Below are 27,778 nucleotides of genomic sequence, written 5' to 3' on the forward strand. Positions count from 1 at the left end.
TTCCCCTTGGGCCTTGCAATACAATCAAGTTGCTTCCATAACATTATTTAGAAAATGGAAGCTTTTTGTAACATCTATGTAGTCTTGGATACAATATAAGTTGTCGCTCTATTTGAATGCTCGTGGAGACAGAATATATAAAGCTTCGCTCAAACTCCAGGCGTTTCTGTAACATCTATGTAGTCTCAGGCACAATATAAATTGTCGCTCTATTTTGAATACTAGTGGATATCAAGTCGAGACAAATTATATAAAGTTTCACCCAAACTTCAGGCATTTTCAATTAGAATGCGACTAGGGGTCGATGTCCTCGCGATGGACGTGAAGCGCGACGCCCAAGTGGCCCAGCTGCGCCATGGTCACGTGGACTGTGCCGCATGAAGTAACGGATGACAATGCAACCCATGGTGTCCTTCGTGTCGCGCACAATGACTATAATTCGAACGTTTGGCAAATATATTCTTGCTTTAATTAATACCATCCTAGTTAGGAACAGAATGTTTTACCTTGGAGCCAACTCGGGACATCATAACGTTTCATTTCACTTGAATGTTTTACCTTGGAGCAAAATGTGAGCATAATCCGAGTACCCCTGAACCAAGCTCTTTGAGTCGATTTTTTAATCGGCTCCCTTCACCAAGCTTCCCCTCCACACCACTGTCTTTGTCCCCTCGTCCTCTCGCTGCGCTATGCGCTTTTCGCGTCTCAGTCTCACTTGCCCCTTCTCTGACAATTTTTTTCTCTCCTCCATGCGTGTCTACCTCGTGCTTCCCCTCCCTGTACTGGATCGTTCTCTCGGGCGCTCAAATGTTGCTGCAAGTAGACGATCTTGCGGGAGATGCCACCTCAGGGGCGGGTTGGAAAAGGATGAGCTAGGCTGGCAGAGCGAGTTGGCCATGCGTGGACTTGTGGCTATGAAATGATGACTGTCAATAAGATCTGTGCCACATATGAGTTGGTGGCTATGAAAATGAAGAATGACGGTTTGGGGTGTCAAGACCGCTCCCTGGAGCAGTTAAGAATTCGAGCAGCAGCAACATCTGCAAGAAACCTACTCTTTTTTTTCCCGCAAAAAAAAAGTTGCACAGTCCAAAGGGGGCAAACATATATTATATGAAGGTGCAGGTAGGAGACTGATCATGGGAGATCGATCAAGAGGAGAACGATCTGAAGAAATCGATCAAGAGGGAGGAGACCGAACGAAAAAAATTGATCGAGCATGAGTTGTGGCGCACGGAGAACCCTAAACCTGGGCTCATGATACCATGTTATGCGTTTATTGTGGCAAGTCCGGTTAACACAGTAGCGATCCGAAGCAGGAATGGGGTGGTGGATGGAAAGGGTGTGCATGTCCTTCTCCATCATTATGAGGGTCCTAAACTAAACTTTCCAGTGCAGTCAATGACTACTTTGCTTGAATTGTGTAGGGGACTAGGGGTATGACATGGATCACAAGTTGGATCTTCATTTTCTCCAGTATACCTTATTATTTGAAAACTGCATCATTCAGCAGTGATCAATTAATTCATAATCCTTCATACTGCAGTGTTTCATCTGCTTTGGTTGGACTATTAGATGGTTTGTTGCAATCTGGAGTTTCAGCTGCACCAAGAAAAAAGATAGGTAAGCACTAGAATTAAGACTTTGCAAGTTATGTTCAGAGGTTTTAAATGTGAAACACAAAATACCATAGACGCTTTCTACATCGCAGAAATCAGTGAACAGAAAAAGAAGAGGATGAAGTCTGATACAGACACAACACGATTTTCCTCTGCATCTATGAGGAGCCAACTTGACCAAGCTGCAAACCTTAAAGGAGAGCAGGTTTCATTTCCAGCTGAATTTCGAAATATCAGTTAGTCTTTGTATTTCATGTACTTGTGGGTACATGGTACTTCGATGGCAAAGCTTTTTTCTTTCCATGTTAGAGAGGATACGTACCTTACTATATTCTTATATAGTTTCATGGGATTGCTTGCCCTTGTTGAAGGTGCCAATTTTTCAGCAGTGTCAACATCCAAAATGTCCAGCATGACAGTCCGGTTGTTGAATTTGGATTTGTTCTTACAATCTTTTGCATAATTTATGCCTTATTAATATTTACGAATGCTTTTAGGAGATTTGTCATTGCCGAAAATGGGAGACCCAGCTATTGTACTCGTCTACTCACACACAGCTATTGTTTTTCATTTTTAAATTATTAATCTTCTATCTTATTTCTTTCTTATTATAACATTTGATTTCCAAATCATAATTTCTATTACATAAAAATATTTATTTAAAATTCGTGAAGGCCTCCTTTCCCTGAATGAAGTCATGCACGTTTTTTGTTTTTGGAGTTTGGAATCGACAACTAATTTAACTGAATTGACAACTAATCATATTTGCGCACGCGTTACATTTAATTCTATCTTGGTGGTTGTTTGGATAACTAGCATTTGGAACAAGTTTTAGCAAAATCAGTTTTAAGAGGATTTTTAGGAAAAAACAGTTTAAGTTGTTGGTTTGTTAAAAGTGGTTTGTGGCCATGAACATGGCTCCTCTCCTCCCTCCCCTCCCTCCCCTCCCGCTCTCCACCGGCAGCCCCAGCCCCACCACTGCGCCCTCCCTCCCGGCTCCGGCGACCGCACCCTTCCACGACCCCATTCGTTGGAAGGACTCCCCCACTGACAAGGCACTGCGTGCTGCGCTCGGCGTGGGCGACGCGATGGGGGAGGACTTTCAAGCGCAAGTATGGAGATGTCTCTCCATGCACATCAATCCGCGCCGCCATGAAGCTCCCTGCTTCCTCTCGGTGCAAGTCCACCACATCTCTCTCGACCTCGACGAGGATCTCGTGGCTGTCCTCATGCAAGCTTGCCTGGGGGGCAACGCTCCTGCCTTCCAGGTAACCCGCCTTCGGGATCAGCTTTTTCGTATCTCGGTCTCCCACAACCGCATTGTTCAAGCACTCATCGCCGAGCCCATTCTCACCGGAAAAACACACTCCATTCAGTTTCTTCCCTATCCACCGCCACACTCCTCCTCACACCCAAAACCTACAGACCAAAGGAAGCTCTTTGACATTGGGGACCGCTTCGGCCACGCTGACGCGTTCCTGCGCTCCCAGCTGCGGTTCTCCCCCTCTCCTGGCATCGACTTCGAGCTCAATATCCTTGAGCTGTTCTCATCGAAAGTTTTCGGGCCGCCTCCGGACGCGGCCACACCCAGCTCTATCATCTTCTTCGTCCACAAAGCAGATTTCATGGTCGATGAAATCCTAGTCGCCACCCTCCTCTCGTTTCGCTTTGGGGGACACGAGAGGTCCATCGACGTTCGCCGTCTCTCCAACGCCGCCTTCACAACGACGGTCTCCTCCAACATCGTCGCAACTCTCATGGCGGCATGCTCCCCAATCGTGGCTCCTCGATTGTTCGCCACCATTACGATTGCGCCTCGCGGCTCACCTGCGGTGTCGGTTGGGCGGCAGCTGTCGCCGCCTCGCTCATCGCCGGCATTTCCCTGCATCTCCGTCAACGATCAACCACGCTCCACTCCGTGCATGTCCTCCATGCAGGTGGGGCCTGGCGACTCCAACGGTCGGTCGCCTGCTGGGTCTACTGCGACTTCCGCTTCACTCTCTCCACAGCGAACGCATGCAAAGGTACGGCCGTTCCGACCAGGTATTTCGTTTAATAAGTTGATTTACTCTAAGTACCACTGCCTTGTCACCTCGCCCACCTCATGCCTAACCTACAAACCAACCACTCCCATATGGATTGTGTTCTTCTCAAAGTCAGTGTGTGCTAATGAAACATTGATCAATAATGCTCTAGACCACCAATTCTCGTTTCAAAGGGTTTTCCACGCTACCACGTTAGCTCCAAACTTGTTTCTAGTGCATGTCTACTCGGCCCAGGTCAGAAATGAAATTCTCCGTGTAGCGCCCATCCGGTTTTCAAATTTTGAATTACAACTGTTCGCCTCGTTTGACCAAGCAACGCACACAGTGCGAGCAGTACCGCTGCCTGTAGTCTTTGAGCCGGACTCACTTGGTACGTGCGTGACCGTCCTGCCCACCCACCACTCGTCCTGCCTTGGACCGCACCCGTCAACCATAACAACACCACAAAATCTTTCTCTCCTGCAAGACAAGATTCACGGCACTGTTCAGCGCGTGGAATCCACTACCGAGGACCTTGTTGACCGCCATGCAATCGATGGCCTGGGACACGTGTGTCACTCTACTGGATCGGCAGCTCCCGTCGGGTCTCCTCGCTCCCCTCCTCCAGAGAGAAAAAATGAACAGCTAGGTGGCTATGCCGTACCCTCCATAGACCAGGCTTGTATTTTAACCGAGCCGGCCACCATCGACCCGCCTCCACGCCACACATCACATCGCACTGACGCACTGACCCCACAATGGTCGACCCAGCCGCCCTCCGGTCGGCCGCGCAGCCCCTACGCTTCCCCAGGCGCTTCCTCTCACCCAATCCCACACCCATCAGTCGTTGATTCACGAGCCCCACAAACGCCCCCCAGCTCCAAAAACAACGCTTGCATGCCCACGCATGCGCCCATCATCGCGTCTAGTCCACCACCTGCCTCCCCTACCTCCGCCAGCCTACGCCCCGCCCAGTCATCTCAGCTCCGTCCCGAGATCGCCATGAACCAGTCGCACGCCCCTGCCGATGCTGCCACCCCCCCTGCGATCTTCGATCTCCGCACCGACGCAGGACCCGCGCTCCTACCGGGAGGTTTTGCTGAGCCCCCCGCCTCGGGTCTCTGCATCCACCTGCCCGCCCCCATCGGCCTCTCCGGCCTATATATCCTCCTCCCCACTGCTAGCAAACCCCAAACACATTCACCACCACTACAGCCGCAAGAAGAAGAGTAGATGCTTTCGGTGCCTTGCTAGCGATCACAATATCGCTGACTGCCGCGACCCTGTTCGGTGCTCACGCTGTTGGTGCTCCGGCCACCGGAGCTTCAGGTGCAAGGCTGTCCGCTTCCTTCCGTTCTTCCCTGCTATGCCCCCCTCTCCTCGTATTAACCCTGCTTTCGTGCGGCCTCCTTGCAGCTCAATGGCTCATACGACGGGTACTCACACCGCCTCCGGCTCCTCTGCCGGTTCCGCGCAGTCCAACGGCGCCCCAATCTGGTTCGGCTCCCACTGTGTTCTCACCAATGATCTGCCACCATTCCGTCTCCCGCTCATCTTCGGGCCACGTGCATCCTCATCTTCCTCCCCGGTGCCGTCCTTCGCCCCGCCTCCGCCTCCATCTCCTGTCAACATTCCCTCCGCTGCATCAGGCTCCCCCCCCTCGTCACCACATATCCCCCTCCTCGTCCCACCCAGTTGCCTCGTTCGGCAGGTTGACAACCTTGCCTACGTGCACCTCGCCACACCGCTGCACAACCCATTTAGGTTCATACGCCAGGCCCTTGCTCACCACCGCAATAACCCTGCGTTCGGCCTCACTTCCTCTGCAGGTGGCGCCGGGCGTCTCTCCTTCCCTAACGCGGAGGAGCGCTTCGCGGCCACTGGCCATGGTCCAATCCACTTCCAGGGCAACACGCTCTTCTTCGAACGGCCAGAACACGCCGACAACAGATCCACAGCTATCTTCATTCACATGGCTGAAATCGAGGCTTTCGATTTCCCGGACGAACTATGGCACCCTGAGGGTGTCGACTATTTCTTCTCCCATCTTGGCGACTTCGTCTCTGCCGACCAACACTGCTTTCAGGGTGACTACTCGAGCGTCCGCGCTCTGGTCATGGTTGCCCGTGATTTCGTCCTACCCCCATGCCTCATGGTCAGGCTCCCCGACAATGACGTTGTCATTGTGAAGCTTGAGAGCCGTGCGCTCTTCCGTCATGGTTCTCATGCCTCACCCTTCTCCTCGGAGGACGGTGACGATGGCTCCCTCTCCTCCCTCACTTCAAACCCTCATCTCTCACCCTCCACCATCTCACAGATCAGAAACATCGCTACGGCCATGTCACCATTCGCTTGTACACCGGAGTCACCCACGGGCCCCCCTCCATCTCCTGTGGACCGGCCTCTAGAAGGCATCCCGATCCTGGCTGTCATGGCTGATGGCATGCCCGTCGCCATGCTGGTTCATGCCCCTTGGGCTCCCCCAGCTCGCTCTCCCTCTCCGGCTCGGGATCGGGCTCGCCTTCGCCCCTCTCGTCCTCTGCTCGCCCTGCCAGCCCCACCACCTTCACCTCCGCTTCCTGCTCCGCCGTCTCCACCGCCACCTCCACCTGCCCACACGGCCATTCTCTCGCCGGAGCCAACCCACGAATGCCTGGCTAGGCGTATCAGCCGGCGCGCTAAGATGGCGGCTGACTCTGGCATCAAGGCCAGGCGCAGCGCCAGGCTGGCTGAGATCGAGCCGCCTGTCTACTCCACCATGACCGCCAGGGCTATGCGTTCCAAGGCCAAGAAGTTGGACCTGGCAGCTGCGTCCAAGGATCTTTCTGACGCTCTGATCCATGCTCGTCTTTGCGACGAGTCTGGGCTTGTCGACGGATCATCTCGCGGTCTTGCCTCACCTGAAGATCTTGCTGCTGTTGCTGCTGCCTGCAGTGCCTCGCCGGAGGAGGTTGCGGATCTCGCGTCGGCCTCTGGTGACCTGGACTCGCCATGATCTGCTATCCGATCTGTGGCCACGTGTGTGGCGGCCAATCATGGCCATGTATCCGGTGTCTAGCTCCGCTATGTAGTTGCAATGGTAGAAAGACCGAATCTGTTAGTGTGCTCACGCCTCCTTCTGTCAGCTTATCGTACTGTAACTTGACACGATATGGTTGTCGATCGTGTCAATACCCCTATGTATGGTGCTACCTCAAGTTTCATCTATGAAGAACGCTTCCTACTCAATTGTATCCTGGAATGTACGTGGTTTAGGTGATAATGACAAGTGCGCAAACGTGTTCTCTGAAATCAACTGCTTGCGCCCGTCCATAGCCCTTCTTCAAGAAACCAAGTTACAAAAACCTGACACAATCAAGCTTCGATCGATCTTGCCACGTTTCCTAGACTCGAACAATCACCTGGACGCTTCTGGAACTGCGGGCGGCATTCTTTCGGCCACAAACTCCCGATGCTTCTCGCTCATCAACTGCCAACACAAACGCTTCACATCTACCTTAACTCTATCATGTCTTGCATCACCACACAGCATCTTCGTCACAAACGTATACGCACCATCGCAACGTGATCTAAAGATGACTTTCCTTGACGAACTAAAACTAATTGAACCACCAGCGCAATCACCTTGGCTCCTAATTGGAGACTTCAACATCACCAGATTCCCCTACGAACGCAGATCAGAGGCTGACGCTTTCAACGACACAATCGACCAACTTGCCCTCTTAGAGCTACCACTACTTGACAGAGAGTTCACCTGGTCAAATAAAAGACAGTCCCCTACTCTAATCCGACTAGATAGGGTACTGATCAACTTTTTCTTGGGATGCTATCTTCCCAAACTCTCACTTAACCTCTCTCACTAGGTTTATTTCTGATCACGTACCACTACTAGTCACAGTATCCACGTCCGTCCCATCTTCCCGCATTTTTCGATTTGAAAGATTCTGGGCCTCATTCCCAAAATGTGCAGATGTCGTGCGTGAATGCTGGCAGCCCATCTCTGCTCATCAGAGGCCCCCCACAGACCATGCTGCCGCCCTTGCTGGGTGTATCAAATCTACACGATCGGCCCTAAAGTCTTGGGCCAAAACGCTGAAGCCCATTTACCAACGAGAAACTAACTGCAAACTGGCTATCCAGGCCCTCGATTTAAACGAAGAAATCGCCCCACTTCTCCCGCTCGAACAAAAACTTCGGCTTACGCTCTCCAATCTGCTCCAACTAACTATCAAACAAAAGATCTCCTTTTGGAAACAAAGGGGGAAGGTACGTATGGCCGTCGACGGTGACGAGAACACTAGATTCTTCCATGCTTCGGCAACCCAGCGGTCGAGAACAAATAAAATCCCCATGCTTATTCACAACAACACTGAAGTTTTTCTCCACGAACAAAAATCTCAAATTTTGAAAGATTTTTTCCACCAATTGATTGGCACCACTAAACAGGCAACCTGGAACTTCAGTCTTCTGCAGCTATACCCCTCTCCCCTCCCTCAGCTTCGTAATCTAACACTGCCCTTCTCCCACGAAGAAATCCATCAAGCTTTTCTCTCCATGAACACCAATGCCAGCCCTGGACCAGACGGCTTCGGGCCCATCTTCTTCAGGAAATTTTGGCACATCATCAAACCATCCGTCCTACCTTTTTTTGCTGCCTTCCAGGATCAAACCTGCTCTCTCGAACGCTTCAACCGAGCCTACATGGTACTATTACCAAAAACACAGGCGCCAACTGCTCCTGATGCATTTAGACCAATATCTCTCCAAAACTGCACGCCAAAAGCAGTTGCCAAAATCCTCACAAACAGAGTTAAACCTCTCATACCGCTTCTCATTCACTACGATCAGACGGGCTTCCTCCATGGCCGTAACATTGCCGAAAACTTCATTTATGCTGCAGATATTCTCAGTACGTGCCACACTCGCAAAGCACAGACCATGGTTTTTAAGTTGGACTTCAGGAAAGCATTTGACTCCATATGCTGGACCTCCCTCATTCAAATTCTAACAGCCCGTGGCTTCCCCTCCATCTTCTGCGCCTGGGTCCAAAATATCCTCTCTACTGGCAAAACGGCTATTCTTTTGAATGGTGTTCCAGGGCCCTGGATTCAATGTCGATGTGGACTTAGACAAGGGGACCCATTCTCACTGTATCTGTTCATCATCGTAGCGGATGTTCTCCAAAGATTAATTGCCAAAGCATTACAACCTAACATACTCTGTCACCCTCTAAGACCAAATGAACCACCGGTGACACTGCAATACGCGGATGATACCCTCATAATCGCCGCTGCTAGTGATTCAGCAACCCTGATTCTCAAAAAAACCCTTCATGATTTCGCTCTAGCAACGGGGTTGGTAATCAACTACCACAAAATGGCTCTTCTCACAATTGCTACGGACTCTGCTACTCAAAATAACATTGCTGCTACTATCGGTTGCTCAACTTCAGAATTTCCGCTGGTATACCTAGGGCTACCACTTTCCCCTACAAAATTACCACTGACAGCCTTCGACCCCATCATAGATAACTTTCGGAAATTCCTCTTTGGCTGGGTGGCGCGCCTTCTCTCAAGGGGGGCTAGGCTCACCCTACTGACTGCGGTCCTAGACTCCTTAACAGTCTATTTCATGTCAGTTTTCAAGTTACCTAAATCCATCTTAGCAAAACTTGACGCTATTCGAAGGGCCTTCTTCTGGTCTAACGAGTCTACATGCACTGGGGCGAGCTGCCTTGTCGCGTGGAAGAACTTTTGCAAACCCAAAGATACTGGTGGTCTAGGCATTAAAAATCTTGAGATCCAAAACCGTTGCTTGCTTATGAAATTTTCTTCCAAAATTCTGCAACATCCAAATGTCCCCTGGACCCAGTGGTTCAACCAACAGCACCCTCTTGGCATAGCTGCAAAAACTACACGACCTTCCTTTCTATGGAAGGTTATCAACAACAACTTGCCACTGCTAATTGAGCACTCCTTTGTCATCACATACAATGGCCTCTCCACCTTCTTCTGGCTAGATAAATGGCTTCTGCAATCACCACTACAAAAAGTTTTCCCCAACCTCTACTCACACTCCATTGATGACAAGGTTTTAGTGGCTACTATCTGGCAAACCAGCTTATTAGCGAACCTGCGGAATCGTCTATCTAATGCTGCTGCTCGCGAGCTGGATAGCGTGCTGTTGTTGTTGCAGGACTTCCAACAGGTTGACCAACCGGACGAACGGTCGCTTACCCATGGCCTGCCGTTCTCAGCAAAGAATGCCTACTCCTCTATTGTTGCTGAAGACTACATCGACCCACACCACGATCTTGTTTGGGCCTCAAGAGTCCCGATCAAGGTCAAGATCTTCGCCTGGCTACTCCTCCGCGATCGGCTCAACACGAAGGCCAACTTATTTCGCAAGCGTATTGCTCAATCAGCCGCTTGCCCTCGCTGTCAAGATCCTCATGAAGACGCGCTACACCTCATCTCCAGCTGTTCTTATGCTACACAAGTCTGGTCCGCCCTGGGGCTGCACGCTCCAACCTCTCTTGACGACCTGCTACAACACCAAACGCTTCAAGGCCTCAACCCCAACATATGGCCATCAGTCGCTCTCACTATATCTTGGAAGCTTTGGGACTCAAGAAACGCCCTAGTCTTAAGAAACGATGACCATTCTCACAGGACCACGCTACGCAACATTGTAACTGATTTCTCTCTTTGGGTTTTTCGGTTCAAAAAGAAGGAAGACAATTTATTCGCTAAGCAATGGCTTCACTTCTTATCCTCAGCTACTTCCTAAAAGGCTGATGTTGTAACTTTTCTCTGTTGTAATCCTCGAACCTACTTTGAGTGGTAATATATTCAGGTGGGGAAGCTCTCCCCCCCGGTGACCGTTCAAAAAAAAAAGTGGTTTGTAGAGTGCTTTGTTTGGGCTTAAAAACTTCAAATATGGTCCACGAGCTCCTACTCGGCCTCCTGTTCCCCGAGCTCATGCTCGGCCTCCTGTTCCCGAGCTCGTGCTCGGCCTCCTGTTCCCGAGCTCGTACTCGGCCTCCTGTTCCATGAGCTCGTACTTGGCCTTCTGTTCTTTGAAGCTCATATTCGGCCTCCTATTCTATACATCGTCTTCTTTTTAGAAGCTTTGATGCACGTACTTGATCTCCTGTTCCATGAGCTGCAGCGTTGATGTTGTGGTCACCAAAGGGCATAGGTCTGGTCGATGAGCCTACATCACCTCGCCGTCACAGGAGCCGGCCTTGATTATCGGCGCCACGGCGGACGTCGTGGAAGGGTTGCGTGCTGGTGAGAAGCTTGAGGAGCAGCACGCTGAGGCTGTACGCGTCGATGTCCCTCTTCTTGGTGAGCACGCCGAAGCCCAGCACAACATGCGGTAGGCGGACGACCGCTGAGAACCCAGCATGCGCAGAGCCAAGTCTTAGAGCCTTGGCGCCCATGGCCACGTCGAGCAACACGTTGGAAGCCTTGACGTCGTCGTTCACCACCTGGACAGAGACGCTCGGTGCTGCGGTGCACCTTGATGACCGCAGTTCTGAAGCCACCCTAGCCGACCATGGCCGATGTGAATCCCGCCTCATGGCCTCCATCTGCGCCTGCGACTGCTGCATGGCGTCCTTCCTGCCGAAGCCAGGCTGCTGGACAACGTCGTCGTCGTCGTCGTCGTCACCTCAGCCAGGAAGCCAGTTTTTGCAAAAAAACGACTATTTGTCAATTCTCCAAAAACGCAGAATTATGCGTACATGCAAAACTGATTTTATTAATCCATGGATTGGTTACGTTGTGCAAATAGAGTTTACGTCAAAATCGGGATGAAATCAGTTTGCTTAAACGGGTTGCCTACAAACACGGTATCCAAAGCATATGTGCCTTTGTATTTTCTTCTTGTTTACCTACACGGACATAATAGCTATGATACAAAGAAACACAATCAGTTCTAATTCTGGTCTTCTGGACAATGGACTTCCTTTATTTATTTCTCAGTTTTCTGTTGCTTTAATCATTGCTGTTATAATCGTGGATCTCTAGATAGACATGAGGGACAAACGTGCAAGTTATAGCATTAATCTATAATACCATGATACCTTGTTAACTTTGATTGTTTTGTTTAAAACTATGTATGCTTACTTATGTGCTTGTCTAACAGATTTTCACCCACATATGATCATATTATCAAATAATTAAGGTGCATATGTTTTCAGTGTCTTTAGTCTAAATAAAGTGCACCAAATTTAATTTTGGTTGTAGTAATATCATGGTTCGCTTGTTCAATAATAAGTGATGGATTCACCAGACACTATGCATGTGTATGAGTTAAAAAGTGCTGACCGCTCATCCTTGCTAGGATTTTGTGTTGCACCTCTTGTTCTGGGCCATCGATAGCCTTAAATGTAAATATATTTCTTACTGTCCAGGAAGACAATAAAAAAACATTTGATTGACGAAAATTTGGATTGACAAAGAAGACTATTTCAACTGGAAAATAGCCATAGGTCTGCGATTCCCAGATAGTTTTTCTTATTCCATACAATGGCTTATGTGGCCCAGGCTTGTACTGAGATTGCTTTCCTACTTATACTTGATTGTATTTTGCTGGACTGAAGTTATTGGACTGCACAATTCTTGAACTTGGATCATATTCTAGCAATTGTATTCCTTAAGCCCACTGTATTATAAAAACATAACCTGTTTGTAGAAAAGCAATACGGTGAAACGGCTGTGATGGGTTTCTGTTCGACACGGATTGCTTGGTACAATGGCTTCATGCAATACTGTCCATTATGCAACCAGGTTTCTAGCAGTGCAGAATATGGACTTTAGCAAATGAAATACTAGTTATTAGATCCAGTTAGTCAAACAAATAATGGTTTCAATTTTTCTGTAAAAATGGACGTACATTACTCAGCAACGATAGCTTCATGGTGTGGTAAATCAAAGTTTATTAGCATGCTTAAGAGAATATGAAGTGACAAACGGAGCATTACTGTTCGCTCTTGTTGGTATGTTTAGGTTGTAAATTTGTGACATTGTTGTGTCGTAAAATACTAAAGTTATTTAATTCACCATAGTATAGCACATACTTTTACATACACATTCATATAGCAGGTTGATCATTAGAGATTGCAAAGAAATACTTCAAATGGGAGTTATTGAATAAAACAGTTAGAAGCTGCACTCTCATACCAAGGTCCATGGAAGATTTGGTATATGTTGGTGATATTACATCAGTCAGTCACCAAACCGTTGAACAGACAACATCTATATGAATTATTTAACCATACTCTGTTTTTTGTTGGACATGTTAATACAACTCCCTAGAAAAATCTTTTAATGAGTACTTCTACTCAAGGTTTTTTAAGAGCTAGGCGCTGAGTGAGTGTTTTGCTTCCGCCTTGCCTTTTTCTGACCAAAGCGGAGTGGAGCTTAAGCACAATTAGGCGCATGTTAAGCGCTAGGCATTAATCTTAAGCGCGCGCCTAGTTTTTCAGTGCTTGTAATTGTGGTGGATGATTATGCTTGAGTTTGAGAACTTAGCTCTTCATTTATTGTTCACGTTAGTTCTTCACATATTTGTGTAGTTATTTAATGTCGGACACTTGTGCTCTGTCGTTTCAGGTTGCAGCTAGGGTAAAATCGGATGATGAAAAAGACGAGTGGTTTGTGGTGAAGGTTATACATTTCGATAAGGAAACAAAAGAGTATGTATATGTTTTATTTCTTCCTGTCTATTCGGCAAATTATTTTTTGTGATATAATAGCTGGTATGGAGGAAATAGCTTATGTTGAATTGAGTGAGTGTTAGGTAATACTCCCTCTGTCCGAAAATAAGTGTCTCAACTGAGACACTTATTTTGGGACGGAGGGAGTACTAGTTAATTGTTGTTGGGGCTGTCTTTTTAGTTACTGTTACTTGAAGAGGAGTCCTGATGCCGTGAACCTTTTTACTTTTTAAAATACCGAGGTAGACAAAATACCAATAAATAATAAGTTGAAGGTTTTAAATTACTGGGGCACGATTCCACAATTGAATACAAACAGGGGAACAAACAGAGTAGTTGATGCATTGTCCAGAATACGATGTAAAATACACACTTTGATAGCCTGCTCTGCTAAACCTGCTTGGTTTCTGAAGTTGTTGCTAAGCTTCATGCACTAGCTAACGCAACCAAAAGTCCGAACTGATGGAAAGGGCTAGGCAATCCACATATACACTTCAACACCCCCTCTCACATGTGACGCGGAAAGTTAACATGTGGATAGACTCGGAGGTATGGCTCAAGAGGCTCATACATGGACAAAGGGGGGGCAGCAGCAATTTTTAAATAAATTGCGAAAGCCAGGACTTGAACTCAAGACCTTAGCTCTGATACCATGCTAAGCTTCATGCACTAGCCAACGCAACCAAAAGTCCGAACTGATGGAAAGGGCTAGGCAATCCACATATACACTTCAACAGTTGTGACCAGTTACGAAAATGATCTCAAGTGAAAGGACCTACTAGTGCAATTAACTACTACTCCTCGTACTGTTCTTAATTACACTTTACAGCAAGGTGTACTCAGGTACAAAAACAGAATTGTTATTGGAAGTTTGGAACAGACACACCTCTCAGAACTAAACCGGTGTCTGCTTTGCATAATTCTGAACTTGTGGCCATTCTGTATCCTAGGCCTAATATATAAAGGCACCACAGGGTGGCCAAATAGACTAGACATAAACTGGTAGGCTAGGCAAGAGACCATGAGGGGATGGTCCGGACACCCGTGGCAGGGGCGGTCGAACCGACCGTGGCGGGTGGTTGGAGATGCTGTCTGATGGTCCTATTGGGCTTGTTGGGCTTGTTGCCGACTGTACTATGATGATTTAGCACATGGGGAGGAGCGTCCATAGTCATGCCCTGAGGATGTAGCCATGCCAGTGAACCTCGTTAATAAACCTTTGTGTTTGTGTGATTGCTTGTCCTTGTATGATCGACGTGTGCCTTGGATTATTTGATTGGGGCCATTAAAGCTATTGACAATATACGACGAGGTTTTCTATGGAGAGGAAGGATGTTGTCTGGTCGCTTGGACTAGGTCCTGTCGCCCTCTTGAGCTTGGAGGTTTTGGTATCTCTATTCTTTAGTACCTGGGTTGGGCTCTCGGTATGATAAGTCTCTTGTTACAAAAAACAGACCTCTGCAAACTATGGTCGGCCTTCCTCATTCATGTTGCTCAATCTGTGCGAGCTTTTTTTCTATGACGGTAGTTTCCGAGGTCGGAAATGGAGAACACTTCTCAATGGATAGATGGATACACAGGCAAAGAATTGCTGACTTGGTCCACATTTGTTTCCCCATGCAACTTCTTTATTTGGTCCATGCCTGGAAGTTCAGCCTCAAAAGAAGTCACGAGACATGCATGGACGACTCAAAGCATCGGCTACTCGATTGGTTGCTCCCGATTTATGCACAGTGAGATAGTTAAGCCTCTCAAGATATGCTGCCCATCTTGCTAGCATGCAACCAAGTGCTTTTGATTTCTAAAATGCTTAAAGGATTGATGGTTAGTGTAAACGATGAATTGTTTCCACAATAAATAGACTTTCTAAGTTCTTAAAGCTCTAAAAATAGCATAAAATTCTTGCTGATAAGTACTCCATTTTTGCTGAAAACACACTTCATTTTATTGAAAATGTAGAGGAGTGCAACAAGCAAGCCTACTGGGTGACAAAAATACAAACAAGAGTCTAAGGGGCTGTTTGGTTCTAAGTCTAACAATGCCACACTTAGCCACTGTTATGGTGCTGCTAGAAGGAGGGCGCGAGAGGGCCGGCCGGGGGCCTTTCTGCCCACGGCCGGGCAAGAGGGAAGGGATTTCCTTCTTAATTCTTGCTTGATTAGATTGATACATCTCCTCTCTTTATATAGAGAGGTTTACTTGACTCCCAAGCAAGGCTTACTTGACCCCTAAGCAAGCGACCCTTATCTCTCTAATTAACCCTAAGACTAATGGGCCTATTAGGCCCATTACGTACTCTAACACTACACCCCATCTGGACATGCAGCGGTCCTCGAGCTGCAGCCTAACCAACTTATAACCATGACTCGACGCAACACAAACTAAACACCTAAAAACAAGCCTTTTACATCTCAGCTTGTTTGATTATTCTCAACCTGAAATGGGCTGGGACGCTTTATTTTGGACCCCTTAACAAAAAGTGGACACCATCCGCACGTCGGACGTGCACGTGTACAACCACCTTGATCCCATGGACACCACTTGGACAAATGGAGTGCGTGTGTATGACCACCTGGAAGTGGTCCCAAGAGTGACCAGCAGAGGTGCCCTTGCGGCGGCCGGTGGCGGAATGCAGTGCTGCTACGCGGTGCGCTGCTGTCGGTGACACCATGCCTTCTCCCTGCCGGACGGGTGTTGGTTTGCACCGCACAGGGAAGAGTGGAGGGCTTGCGATGGAGAATGACGAGGAGGGGTGCGCCCCCCCAATCGCCGATGTCGCAGACTTTGAGGTCGCTGCCCGCGGGGAAAACAGCATGCCCGCCGCCCGTAGGGGAAACCGCATGCCCAAGATCCCCGACGCAGCGGATGAGATCGAGGTCCTTTGCGTAGCGAAGGGCAACTTGGAGGAGCGGCAGTTGCAGACCACGCATCTCCCGCACACGCCGACGCGCTAGGAGGCCGCGCGCATCAGCCTGCATCCTCACCGCCGCCGACACGTGGCGAGTAGCGATCCAAGACGAAAACGGTGACGGCGACGGCGGGGACTGGACTTGGTGAAGCGGGACTCCTGCCGGTGCAGTCGATGCGGGACCGGAGCTGACCGACGGTGGCTGCTGCAGCTGCAGCGGCTGCTGCGGCGGAGCGCCGGGCGCGGTGGAGGCCGCCAGGAGCGACGGCTGCCACTGCAGCCAGGGCTGGGCGGTGGTGGCGATGGATGGCTGCTGCAGCGGCTGCTGCAGTGGCCCGGCGAGCGCGGCGAAGGCCGCCTGGTGCGGCGGCTGCCATGGCAGCCACAGCGGCGCGGGGGCGGCGATGGGCGCTGGAGGCGCGGCGGGAGCCGGCGCCGGCCACTGCGGCCACTGTGGGGCGGCGGCGACAGCTGCAGCTGGGGCTGCAGCGTCCCAGCGAACGCCGCGGAGGCCCCTGGATGCGGCGAGTACCACGGCAGGGCCGGCGGCCCGGTGGCGGCGGTCGGCGGCAGGGGCTGGCCAGGTACAGACTGATCCCCTGGACGGCTGTGATGAGGTCGTTGAGGACCCCGGTGATCTCCTCCGGGATGTAGGCGGCGGCCGGTGGTGCGGTGGAGGGCGCTGGCATCTGGGCGGTGGCGGCGCCGGAGGATGCGACCAGCGGCGCGGACGGGGAGGGCAGTGGAGCGGTGTAGATGGCTAGCGGCGCGGTGGTGACGGTCGGCAGCGGAAGCGACGGGGTGGACGGCGGCGAAGACATGATCGGAACTGAGCTACCTGATACCAAATTGTTATGGTGCTGCTAGAAGGAGGGCGCGAGAGGGCCGACCGGGGCCTTTCTGCCCACGGCCGGGCAAGAGGGAAGGGATTTCCTTCTTAATTCTTGCTTGATTAGATTGATACATCTCCTCTCTTTATATAGAGAGGTTTACTTGACTCCCAAACAAGGCTTACTCGACCCCTAAGCAAGCGACCCTTATCTCTAATTAACCCTAAGACTAATGGGCCTATTAGGCCCATTACATACTCTAACAGCCACACATTTTTTCCAAACTTGCCTAAGGTTAGTTGAATAAAGTTGGAGCCACAGGTCGGCAAGCTTAAGGGAATCTTGCGACACTATGAGTATGGGATGTGGGGCCCTAGTGTGGCAAAAAACACCATGCCTAACAGCCTAAGGTGTGGCATGAACCAAACACCCACCTAAGTTGGTTAAACTTGTCTAACCTTAGGTGTGACAACTTGAGGCAACCTTAGTCTGAAACCAAACAATCCCTGGAACAACACTAGAACACACTCATGGGATATCCCAGTTTCCAAATGTGGAAATAATTGACCCTTGTAGAGTACAATGTGGGATGAGACTTGTAGTAGAAGACAAGTCGTAGCATGTTTAAATTATTCTACTCTTATCTCCTTATATCTACACAATTATACTTCTAACACCTAACAACAATTCCCTAAGGCCATTGGCCCCAGCTTTTGCCTAAAGCCTCACTTTCTCTTTGATCCTGGCCACCACAGAGGAGGTGCTTGGCCTGGCATGCTCAAAAATGCACTCGTTGCGTTGCTTCCATATCAACCAGCAAGTGAGCAGCGTTATGGAGGCAAAACCCTTGCGCAATGGCTTTGGCGTGCGGTGGTGAGAGAAATGCCACCAGTCCATGATGGGTTCCCCTGAGCCCAAAGTCAAGACGACGTCTCAAACCAAACTTGCTGTGAAAAGGACAATCAACAAGCAGGCGTTTGCATTGTTTCCTAATGCTGATCGCGAAGGAGGGAGGTAGGCGCTCATGTGGTAAGTTCCGGCTTGCTAGTCTTTCAGCAGTCCAGCAACGGTCCATGGTGGCGAGCCAGAAAAAGAACTCACAACATGTTTGAGCGTGTTTGGTTCGTGGGAGTTAGAGATGGGGAATGGCAGTTGAGGTGTAAAGAGACTAAAAATCCACTGATTGTTTAGAGAGATTGGAAGTTTAAGTAGGAAAGGAAATGGGAGTTGAGGGTGCCAATTCCCACCAATTTCTACCCATGGGGACCAAACAAGCAATGGGAGTAAAAGTCTATTTCCCACGCCTAATCCCTCGACAAACTCCTTTGTGCAAACTCCCATTCCGCTACCCAAAGGTTACAAATAACCTCGTGTGGCGCCCACGACCTCCAGTTTAGCTTCCAAGATCTCCAGTTTAGCTTCCAAGAACCAGAACACGAGGCGCCAAGGAAGGAACCAGGGTAGCAGGAGGGGGCGGAGTAACAACCGCTCAAGCTCCACCTTAAATTAAGCGAGACTCATCGGCGAGTTGAAGTTTGCTAACAGCAAGCCAGAGCTTGAGAAATTGCAGGAGCGCAACAACTGAGAGGTTGCCACGGATGTCCTGCACCCAGGTGTGTCTGGTGAGGCCCTCCGCCACCGTCCTCTTCTTCCGGGTGTGCTTGCACATCAGCTCGTACACCTCCGGGGGCAATTTCGAGCAAGCGGTCTTCCCCGAAGGCATAGTGGTGCCGTTCCCCACCTGCATCAGGGTGGAGGCAAAAGAAGAGACTTTTATCTGCATTGCTGAATTGGAGATCGAGGTTGAACCAAGGCCCACTGGGATTAGTGCTTCTCAGCAGGAGCCATCTCAACCTGAACCACAACCATGTGCACTCCAGGTTTGGAATATCCAGCCCGCCAAGGCTCCGACTTGTACAATCATGGCTCCAGTTGCCGCCATTGGTAGTCCCAAACCTCCCACAAGAAACCTTGTTGAATTTTGTCCACGGCTCAAATGAAATTCTTATGAGGTGCCATGGATGGAGGTGTTAAAGTTGTGTTGAGTATTAGTGTACAAGGTAGGTTACAGTTGGACTCTGAGCTGTATGGTGTGTAGATAGGATTACGGAGTGTCCTAATAGAACACTTGTATCCTAGGCCTCATATATGAGGGGGTAGACACACGATGTAACCTAAGTCAACATAATAGCATAGGTACGCAGGGGGAGCCGCTCGGTGTGTGCCGGCGCCCAGGTGGCCGGTGTGCGGTATTGTGACGGTGTCACGGGGAGGAGCGCCCGTAGTTAGTCCTAGGGGATGTAGCCATGACAGTGAACCTCGTTAACAAATCTCAGTGCCGTGCTCATGTGATTGCTTGGTCCTTGGTAGATCAACTATGCGCCTCGGATTTATTCTAACAAGTGGTATCATGAGCTAGGTTGTTTAGAAGTCGTGGCTGCAGAAGTTGTCACAGGGTGACGCCCGTCGACGAGAAACAGGCAGCGGTCGTCTTGTCCACGGAAGCAATCGAAAATAGGCTAGAGACTCGGCAAGATCAGATCACGTGCGGCAGATGCGATCCGATAGCGTGCAGGACGCAGGAACCTGTGGCGGCGGCGGATGGATCGATCAGGGGCAGGGCTGGTGCCCTGGCGCGTGCAACGGCAAGGCCCATGTGCGGGCGCTAACGCAGGTGGTGCAAGGCCCATGTGCGGGCGCTAACGCAGGTGGTGGCCCAAGCGACTAGGCCGAAGTGGCATGGTGGACACAGGCCGACTAAAGTGCACGGGGTTGCGGTGATCTTCAGAGTCGATGAGGCTGGCTAAGCTACATGAGATTTGTTGGTAAAAAAGAAAGAAAGGCCTAAGTGCCTTGCGGCACATGCAAACGAACGTGCTTGGTGTCCAGGAGCAGTTGGAAGATGAAATAGCTTGTCTTGGCTGCTAGGGGCACATGGACTAGTGCTAGCGATGGATAAGGAAAATAATTTTGCAAGGAATCATGTTTGCACGGAAGGTTTTTCTGTCAACATTGCCAAGGGGGTTAAGAGAGTATGTGACGAGGATGGCAACAGGTGTAGGAGTCTGGAGCGTGTCGTGGCAGGATCATGCATACACAGGGGCATGGAGATGTGCAGGGCGGACACGACGCAGGGTGAAGCGCGGTTGCAGTTGGACAAGTTCGGTTGGGGTCAGACATATAAGGCGGACGACCTGGACAGTCTGGCGCATCGACGTGGATGTCGGTCAAAGCAGAAGATGGCGGTGATTTCAGCGTCTATGGCATACGAGCGTGATGCTGATGGTGGCCACCTTCTGGGGCGTGGAAACACGTGGTGCATGCCTGAGGGCTTGTGTGGCTTCGACAAGACTATGCCGCGGAGTTGATTTAAGGCAGTGTACACATGAGAGCTTGAAGTCGATAGGGTGCGGGGTAGCATGGCCAGCTACATGGAGTCATGTTGCAGTTGGAGCTGGAGTCTAGCGGAAGACTTCACTCTAAGCTGATGGAGGGGCTACGACGTAAGAATTCGGAGAATCGCAGCCTATTTTAGCGGGAAAGCGAGAGACACGTGGTTCAGACTGGGTACCAGTGGTCTGATGAAGACGTGATACTCGGCATCGGTCGGTGATGATCGGTGGTTCTCTGTAGTGAGGGTTGAGTGGTGTGGGTTCGCGACCTTGGGAGAATCGGCCAGGACAGCAGAGGTCGACGCGGAGCGGCGAGGCGTGCGGTAAGCACGGGCAGTGACAGGCCAAGGCACTCGTGGTCAGACATGTGGTCAGACAAAGTGTGCGGAGGGTGCTGAAGCAGTGTTGGCGAGTACCAGATTCAAGTTGGTGACTAGATCTATCGAGTTTGACATGTCTGATGAATGAGTGGACCACAGAGAATCTGAGAAAGTGGCGGAAAGTCTGAAATTATCAAAAGCTGAGAGAGTACATGGCTGTATATTCTGTGGTGTTTGGTGCATATGGCAATGTGCGGATGACAAATACAGAAGGAGGCAGAGTGCTATAGCTGTGGGGCATGTAAGAGACTATCCGGAAAAAAGGATGAGACAACTGCGATTTTGACTCAGGGTGACGGTGAAATTTCTTCAAGTTTCAGACAGGCGGCCAAGAAAGAGTGGTGATGTTGAGTTCAGGTAACTCTTATATGTGGTGTCCAATAGGTGAGTTGTTCACTTTCATGCAGATCAGTGATCGGTGTGTGATGGTGTCGAACGGATACCCTGGAAGTTGGGATCACAAACTAGAGTAATGAGGAACTTAATTTTGCTCGAGTGTTGACTGTGAAGAAGACGAGAAGGGACTAAATTTGCAGGTGGAGGCACATGGAGTTTGGGAGTAGCAGCGGTGCTCATGGCGTATCTCAAGTTCAATGCACATGGAGGTTCAACGCATCGATGAATCCAAGATGATGGAGAATATTCGCCAAGGTGGAGTTTGTTAGAGTTGTGTCGAATATTAGTGTACAAGGTAGGTTACAGTTGGACTTTGAGTTGTATGGTGTGTAGATAGAATTACGGAGTCGTGTCCTAATAGGACACTTGTATCTAGGCCTCTTATATATGAGGGGGTAGACACACGATGTAACCTAAGCCAACATAATAGCACAGGTACGCAGGGCGAGCCGGCGGCGTGTGCCGGCACCCGGGTGGCTGGTGTGCGGTATTGTGACGGTGTCACGGGGAGGAGCGCCCGTAGTCAGTCCCCGGGGATGTAGCCATGACGGTGAACCTCGTTAACAAATCTCGATGCCGTGCTCGTCTAATTGCTTGGTTTGCTTGGTCTTCGGTAGGTCAACTATGTGCCTCGGATTTATTCTAACAGGAGGTAAGCATCGAGTTGACCATGGTGACCCTCCCTGTGTTGGACATAAGCTTCGCCTTCCAGGAAGGCGGTCTGTTGGCGATCTGGTCGACGAGGCATTGCATCTGGTTGCTAGACGGCTTGCTCATGGTCAGGGGGATCCCTAGGTAAGTGATTGGGAACTGGCAACCAAATTGCAAGCTGATCGGTGTCTTCTCGTCGTTGCTGTAATTGATGGCAGTGGTGGCGCTCTTTTCATAATTGGTACCTAACTCAGAAGTATCGCCGAAGAGCACGAGGATCTCCTTGGAGGCAAGGCACATGCCTGCCGTCAGGTTGCAGAAGAACCACTGTCATCCGCGTACAATAAGAAGCATGGGAAAGCATACGATGCTGGAATGGCGCGATCACACCACAGCGAGCCGGCTCAAGCCGGCGACCACCAGCTAAAAAATCTTTGGGGAAAGAGGGCGCAGCAGCGCGAGCACACCACAGTTGAGGGCATGAGAGTCATGAGCTGGCTCATGGCGTTTCATCGGGGAATGAACTTGGGTTTGAGAGTATTGTTTAAACAACAACAACAACAAAGCCTTTAGTCCCAAACAAGTTGGGGTAGGCTAGAGGTGAAACCCATAAGATCTCGCAACCAACTCATGGCTCTGGCACATGGATAGCAAGCTTCCACGCACCCCTGTCCATAGCTAGCTCTTTGTCGATACTCCAATCCTTCAGGTCTCTCTTAACGGACTCCTCCCATGTCAAAATCGATCGACCCCGCCCTCTCTTGACATTCTCCGCACGCTTTAGCCGTCCGCTATGCACTGGAGCTTCTGGAGGCCTGCGCTGAATATGCCCAAACCATCTCAAATGATGTTGGACAAGCTTCTCCTCAATTGGTGCTACCCCAACTCTATCTCGTATATCATCATTCCGGACTCGATCCTTCCTCGTGTGGCCACACATCCATCTCAACATACGCATCTCCGCCACACCTAACTGTTGAACATGTCGCCTTTTAGTCGGCCAACACTCCGCGCCATACAACATTGCGGGTCGAACCGCCGTCCTGTAGAACTTGCCTTTTAGCTTTTGTGGCACTCTCTTGTCACAGAGAATGCCAGAAGCTTGGCGCCACTTCATCCATCCGGCTTTGATTCGATGGTTCACATCTTCATCAATACCCCCATCCTCCTGCAACATTGACCCCAAATACCGAAAGGTGTCCTTCCGAGGTACCACTTGGCCATCAAGGCTAACCTCCTCCTCCTCACAGCTAGTAGTACTGAAACCGCACATCATGTACTCGGTTTTAGTTCTACTAAGCCTAAACCCTTTCGATTCCAAGGTTTGTCTCCATAACTCTAACTTCCTATTTACCCCCGTCCGACTATCGTCAACTAGCACCACATCATCTGCAAAGAGCATACACCATGGGATATCTCCTTGTATACCCCTTGTGACCTCATCCATCACCAATGCAAAAAGATAAGGGCTCAAAGCTGACCCCTGATGCAGTCCTATCTTAATCGGGAAGTCATCGGTGTCGACATCACTTGTTCGAACACTTGTCACAACATTATTGTACATGTCCTTGATGAGGGTAATGTACTTTGCTGGGACTTTGTGTTTCTCCAAGGCCCACCACATGACATTCCGCGGTATCTTATCATAGGCCTTCTCCAAGTCAATGAACACCATATGCAAGTCCTTATGCTCCCTATATCTCTCCATAAGTTGTCGTACCAAGAAAATGGCTTCCATGGTCGACCTTTCAGGCATGAAACCAAACTGATTTTTGGTCACGCTTGTCATTCTTCTTAAGCGGTGCTCAATGACCTCTCCCATAGCTTCATTGTATGGCTCATCAGCTTAATTCCACGGTAATTAGTACAACTCTGAACATCCCCCTTGTTCTTGAATATTGGTACTAACATACTCCGTCTCCATTCTTCTGGCATCTTGTTTGCCCGAAAAATGAGGTTGAAAAGCTTGGTTAGCCATACTATCGCTATGTCCCCGAGACCTTTCCACACCTCAATGGGGATACAATCAGGGCCCATCGCCTTGCCTCCCTTCATCCTTTTTAAAGCCTCCTTCACCTCAGACTTCTGGATGCGCCGCACAAAACGCATGCTGGTCTCATCAAAGGAGTCATTCAGTTCAATGGTAGAACTCTCATTCTCCCCATTGAACAGCTTGTCGAAGTACTCCCGCCATCTATGCTTAATCTCTTCGTCCTTCACCAAGAGTTGGCCTGCTCCGTCCTTGATGCATTTGACTTGGCCAATATCCCTCGTCTTCCTCTCCCGGATCTTAGCCATCTTATAGATGTCCCTTTCACCTTCCTTCGTGCCTAACCGTTGGTAGAGGTCCTCATATGCCCGACCCCTTGCTTCACCAACAGCTCGCTTTGCGGCCTTCTTCGCCATCTTGTACTTCTCTATGTTGTCTGCACTCCTATCCAGGTATAGGCGTCTGAAGCAATCTTTCTTCTCTTTAAGCGCCTTCTGGACATCATCATTCCACCACCAGGTATCCTTATCTTCACTTCTCCTTCCCCTGGACACTCCAAACTCCTCCGAGGCCACCTTACGAATGCAAGTCGCCATCTTCATCCACACATTGTCCGCATCCCCTCCTTCCTCCCAAGGGCCCTCCTTAAATACCCTCTCCTTGAACACCTGAGCTACCTCCCCCTTGAGCTTCCACCACTTCGTTCTAGCGACCTTGGCACGCTTATCCCGCTGGACACGAATCCGAAAGCGGAAGTCAGCAACCACCAGCTTATGCTGGGGTACAACACTCTCCCCAGGTATCACCTTACAGTCTAGGCACGCACGCCTATCTTCTCTTCTCGAGAGGATGAAATCAATCTGGCTAGAGTGTTGGCCACTACTAAAAGTCACCAGATGTGATTCTCTCTTTCTAAAGAGGGTGTTAGCTACAGTCATGTTGTAGGCTAGAGCAAAGCTTAAGACATCTTCTCCTTCTTGATTCCTGATGCCATAGCCAAAGCCCCCATGCGCCCCTTCAAAACCTGTGTTAGATGTACCCACGTGACCATTGAGATCTCCTCCTATGAAGAGCTTCTCACCAATCGGTACACTCCTAACCATGTCTTCCAAGCCTTCCCAGAACTCCCTCTTGGTGTTCTCATTGTGGCCTACTTGCGGGGCATATGCGCTGATAACATTGAGAACCAAGTCCTCAGCTACCAGCTTGACCAGGATAATCCGGTCCCCACGTCTCCTGACGTCTACCACTCCATACTTGAGGCTCTTGTTGATCAAGATGCCTACGCCATTTCTGTTTGCAGCCGTCCCCGTGTACCACAGCTTGAAGCCGGTATCCTCCACCTCCTTCGCCTTCTGTCCTCTCCATTTGGTTTCTTGGACGCACAGGATATCAACACCTCTCCTCACTGCTGCATCAACTAGCTCCCGAAGCTTCCCTGTCAGAGACCCTACGTTCCAGCTACCTAAGCGAATCCTCCTAGGCTCGGCTAGCTTCCTTACCCTTCGCACTCGTCGAGTCAAATGCGAAGACCCTTGCTCATTTTCCACTACATTCGGGCGCCGATGTAGCGCGCCACTAAGGATGCGACGACCCGATCCTCGCTCACTTGCCACCGTATCCGGATCAAGATACGGCGCGCCACTTGGGGGGTGACGGCCCGGCCCTTGCCCATTTTCCACCACACCCGGGTTCCGATGTGGCGCGTCGCTGAGAGAGTATTGTTTACGTGCGATATTTCTTTACCAGGTAGACTATCAACTTCTGCATAAGTACAAATGCAATTGCCATGGTCATTATATGAAATACAATTTATAGCAGGTTAGCCTATACTATTCAGGGAAGTAGTACTCATTCACTCTTAATGAATTTGCAGATTTGAAGTATTGGATGAGGAGCCTGGTGATGATGAAGAGAGCGCCCAAAAGTTTGAGAGGTTTATGTCACAAAAATATATTCCCTTTGTGATTTCTTTGTAGTGTACGGGCGAAAAATGTTATTCTTGATCTATTCTGAAATGTCCTCAGAACACTGCTAATCCGTGAATTAATATTCCGTGTACCTTAGTTAGGCGAGTTAAGCAAATATTTGACTAATAAAGGGCCAATTTTGTTTTGATGTGTGGAGCTGTTCTTCACCACAAGTTAGGCCAGTTAAGAAAAAAAAGTTAGGCACTTTTAAGCTATGAACCAAACAAGCCATGAGTGTACTTGACCCTTGTCAATTGTTATCCCTGTCCGAATATGTAGCGCTCTCTGACTCTTAAATCATGCACTTTTCACCTCTAGGCTTCTCTTTCTGCCGTCTAAACAGCCATATCGTGGATCATTTCCTAGCAGCTACACATATACTCCATCCGTCCCAAAATAAGTGTCGCTGATTTAGTATAACTTTACTAAATCAGTGACACTTATGTTGGGACGGAGGGAGTACATCTTAAATTTTGGATATTTGACTGTTTTTCAATATGAGGGCACATGTTGAGGACACGCTAGCTTCTGTGTTGCCCTTCTGCTGGTAGCTTGAATGCTGTCTCCTTGGCAGCTATGCATCTACAGAGACCATTGAATTTTGATTTTGGTTGCACAGCTTTTATTTTCACTGTGTGTCCCTGCTCCCTTCACATGCACTATTCTTTCCTTGTGGTACATTTATTTTTTTATTTTTTTACTTTTTTTTTGAAAAGGAGGATTACCCCCGGCCTCTGCATTTGCGCGATGCATGCAGCCATTTTATTAATTATTCACAAAGACCTTACAAAGTAGTACATGAGGTAGTCTGAAGCCACCATCCTAGCGACAACTGTCGCTACTCCTATCCACCTGATGAAGGGGTGCCGATAGTCCGAGCCTAATACCAAACAGACATCGCACAAATGCCTAACATCTAAAGCCAGAGGCCCCAACCAAGCCACATACCGGGTTTGGGGCACAAGCTGGTCCGACGCACTCTGTGTCGTCGCCGCCATCTTCCATCAATCCATCTTCAGAGTAGAAACAAATGCACCGACTTTGCCATGCCTCTCTGCCATCGACGCCACCATGACGCCAGACAACACACTCCTCCTGCGCGAGTCCATCTCCGCGCATCGGACGCCGAGTCTCCACAGCTCCATGTCGCCGAGATCCGCCGCCATCAATGTGTGAGATGAAGCACCGCTCCACCAAAGAATCCGTCCTCTGGTCCCTCGATCACGTGCGTACCTCCAAGAATGACGCCCCCAAGGGGGGAACGACACCAGAGCGCCGCCATCATCCGATCATCTGATCTAGGGTTTCCCCCGTAGGTAGTAGAGAGTGGCCTTGAACTTCTCCACGGAGATGCCTTCAAGAAGGGAACGACGCAGATAGCGCCACCACTGCCAGCCTTGGCAGTACCAAAAGCAAGTTTTCACCCAGATCTGTTCGAAGGAATCCAACTCTCGTGCACGGCCGCCGCCACCACCAGGCCGAGCACACGCCGCCGCCGGCACCTCCACGGTGCCCACAGGCCACGAGACTCGCCGCCACTACGCCTGACAGGCAGCCACGGCTAGGCCCGAGACCACCCAGATCCAATCTGGGGTCAAGAGCCCCAGGCTGCAGTCGCTGTGTAGGTGGCACCACCAGACGGGGACATGCCCTCCACCCCGCCGCAAAGCGAGCCGCCGCCGGAACTTCGAAGTGCCGTGTCACCAAGCCCACCGGGAGCGACTGCACCGCCGCGAGGAAGAAGGGAGAGCCGCGCCAGGGGAGAAGCCCCGCCGCCGCCGGCACTGACCGGGCTATGCCCGGCAGTGGTCCTCGGCACGGCGAGGGGGAGGGGAGGGTGGAGGAGGGCCGGCGGCGTGGCTAGGGTTCCCCTGTGTTGCCTCCGAGAGGGACG

General features: G+C 50.1%; 1 protein-coding gene across 5 annotated transcripts in view; it reads left to right on the plus strand.

Annotated features, from left to right (window-relative positions):
* LOC119308079 (SAGA-associated factor 29 homolog A-like) overlaps nt 1-27,778 on the plus strand; it is a 65,348-nt gene that overhangs the window by 17,301 nt on the left and 20,269 nt on the right. For 4 of the 5 annotated variants that reach the window (XM_037584190.1, XM_037584193.1, XM_037584194.1 and 1 more), the window contains exons 3-6: nt 1,547-1,623; nt 1,712-1,824; nt 13,264-13,346; nt 25,791-25,850. In XM_037584190.1, coding sequence (XP_037440087.1) covers nt 1,547-1,623; nt 1,712-1,824; nt 13,264-13,346; nt 25,791-25,850 — 333 coding nt within the window. The remainder of the gene's footprint in view (nt 1-1,546; nt 1,624-1,711; nt 1,825-13,263; nt 13,347-25,790; nt 25,851-27,778) is intronic. The other variant, XM_037584192.1, reaches the window with a different exon arrangement.

Source organism: Triticum dicoccoides, chromosome 5B (genome assembly GCF_002162155.2).
Source record: "Triticum dicoccoides isolate Atlit2015 ecotype Zavitan chromosome 5B, WEW_v2.0, whole genome shotgun sequence".
Lineage (NCBI taxonomy): Eukaryota > Viridiplantae > Streptophyta > Magnoliopsida > Poales > Poaceae > Triticum > Triticum dicoccoides.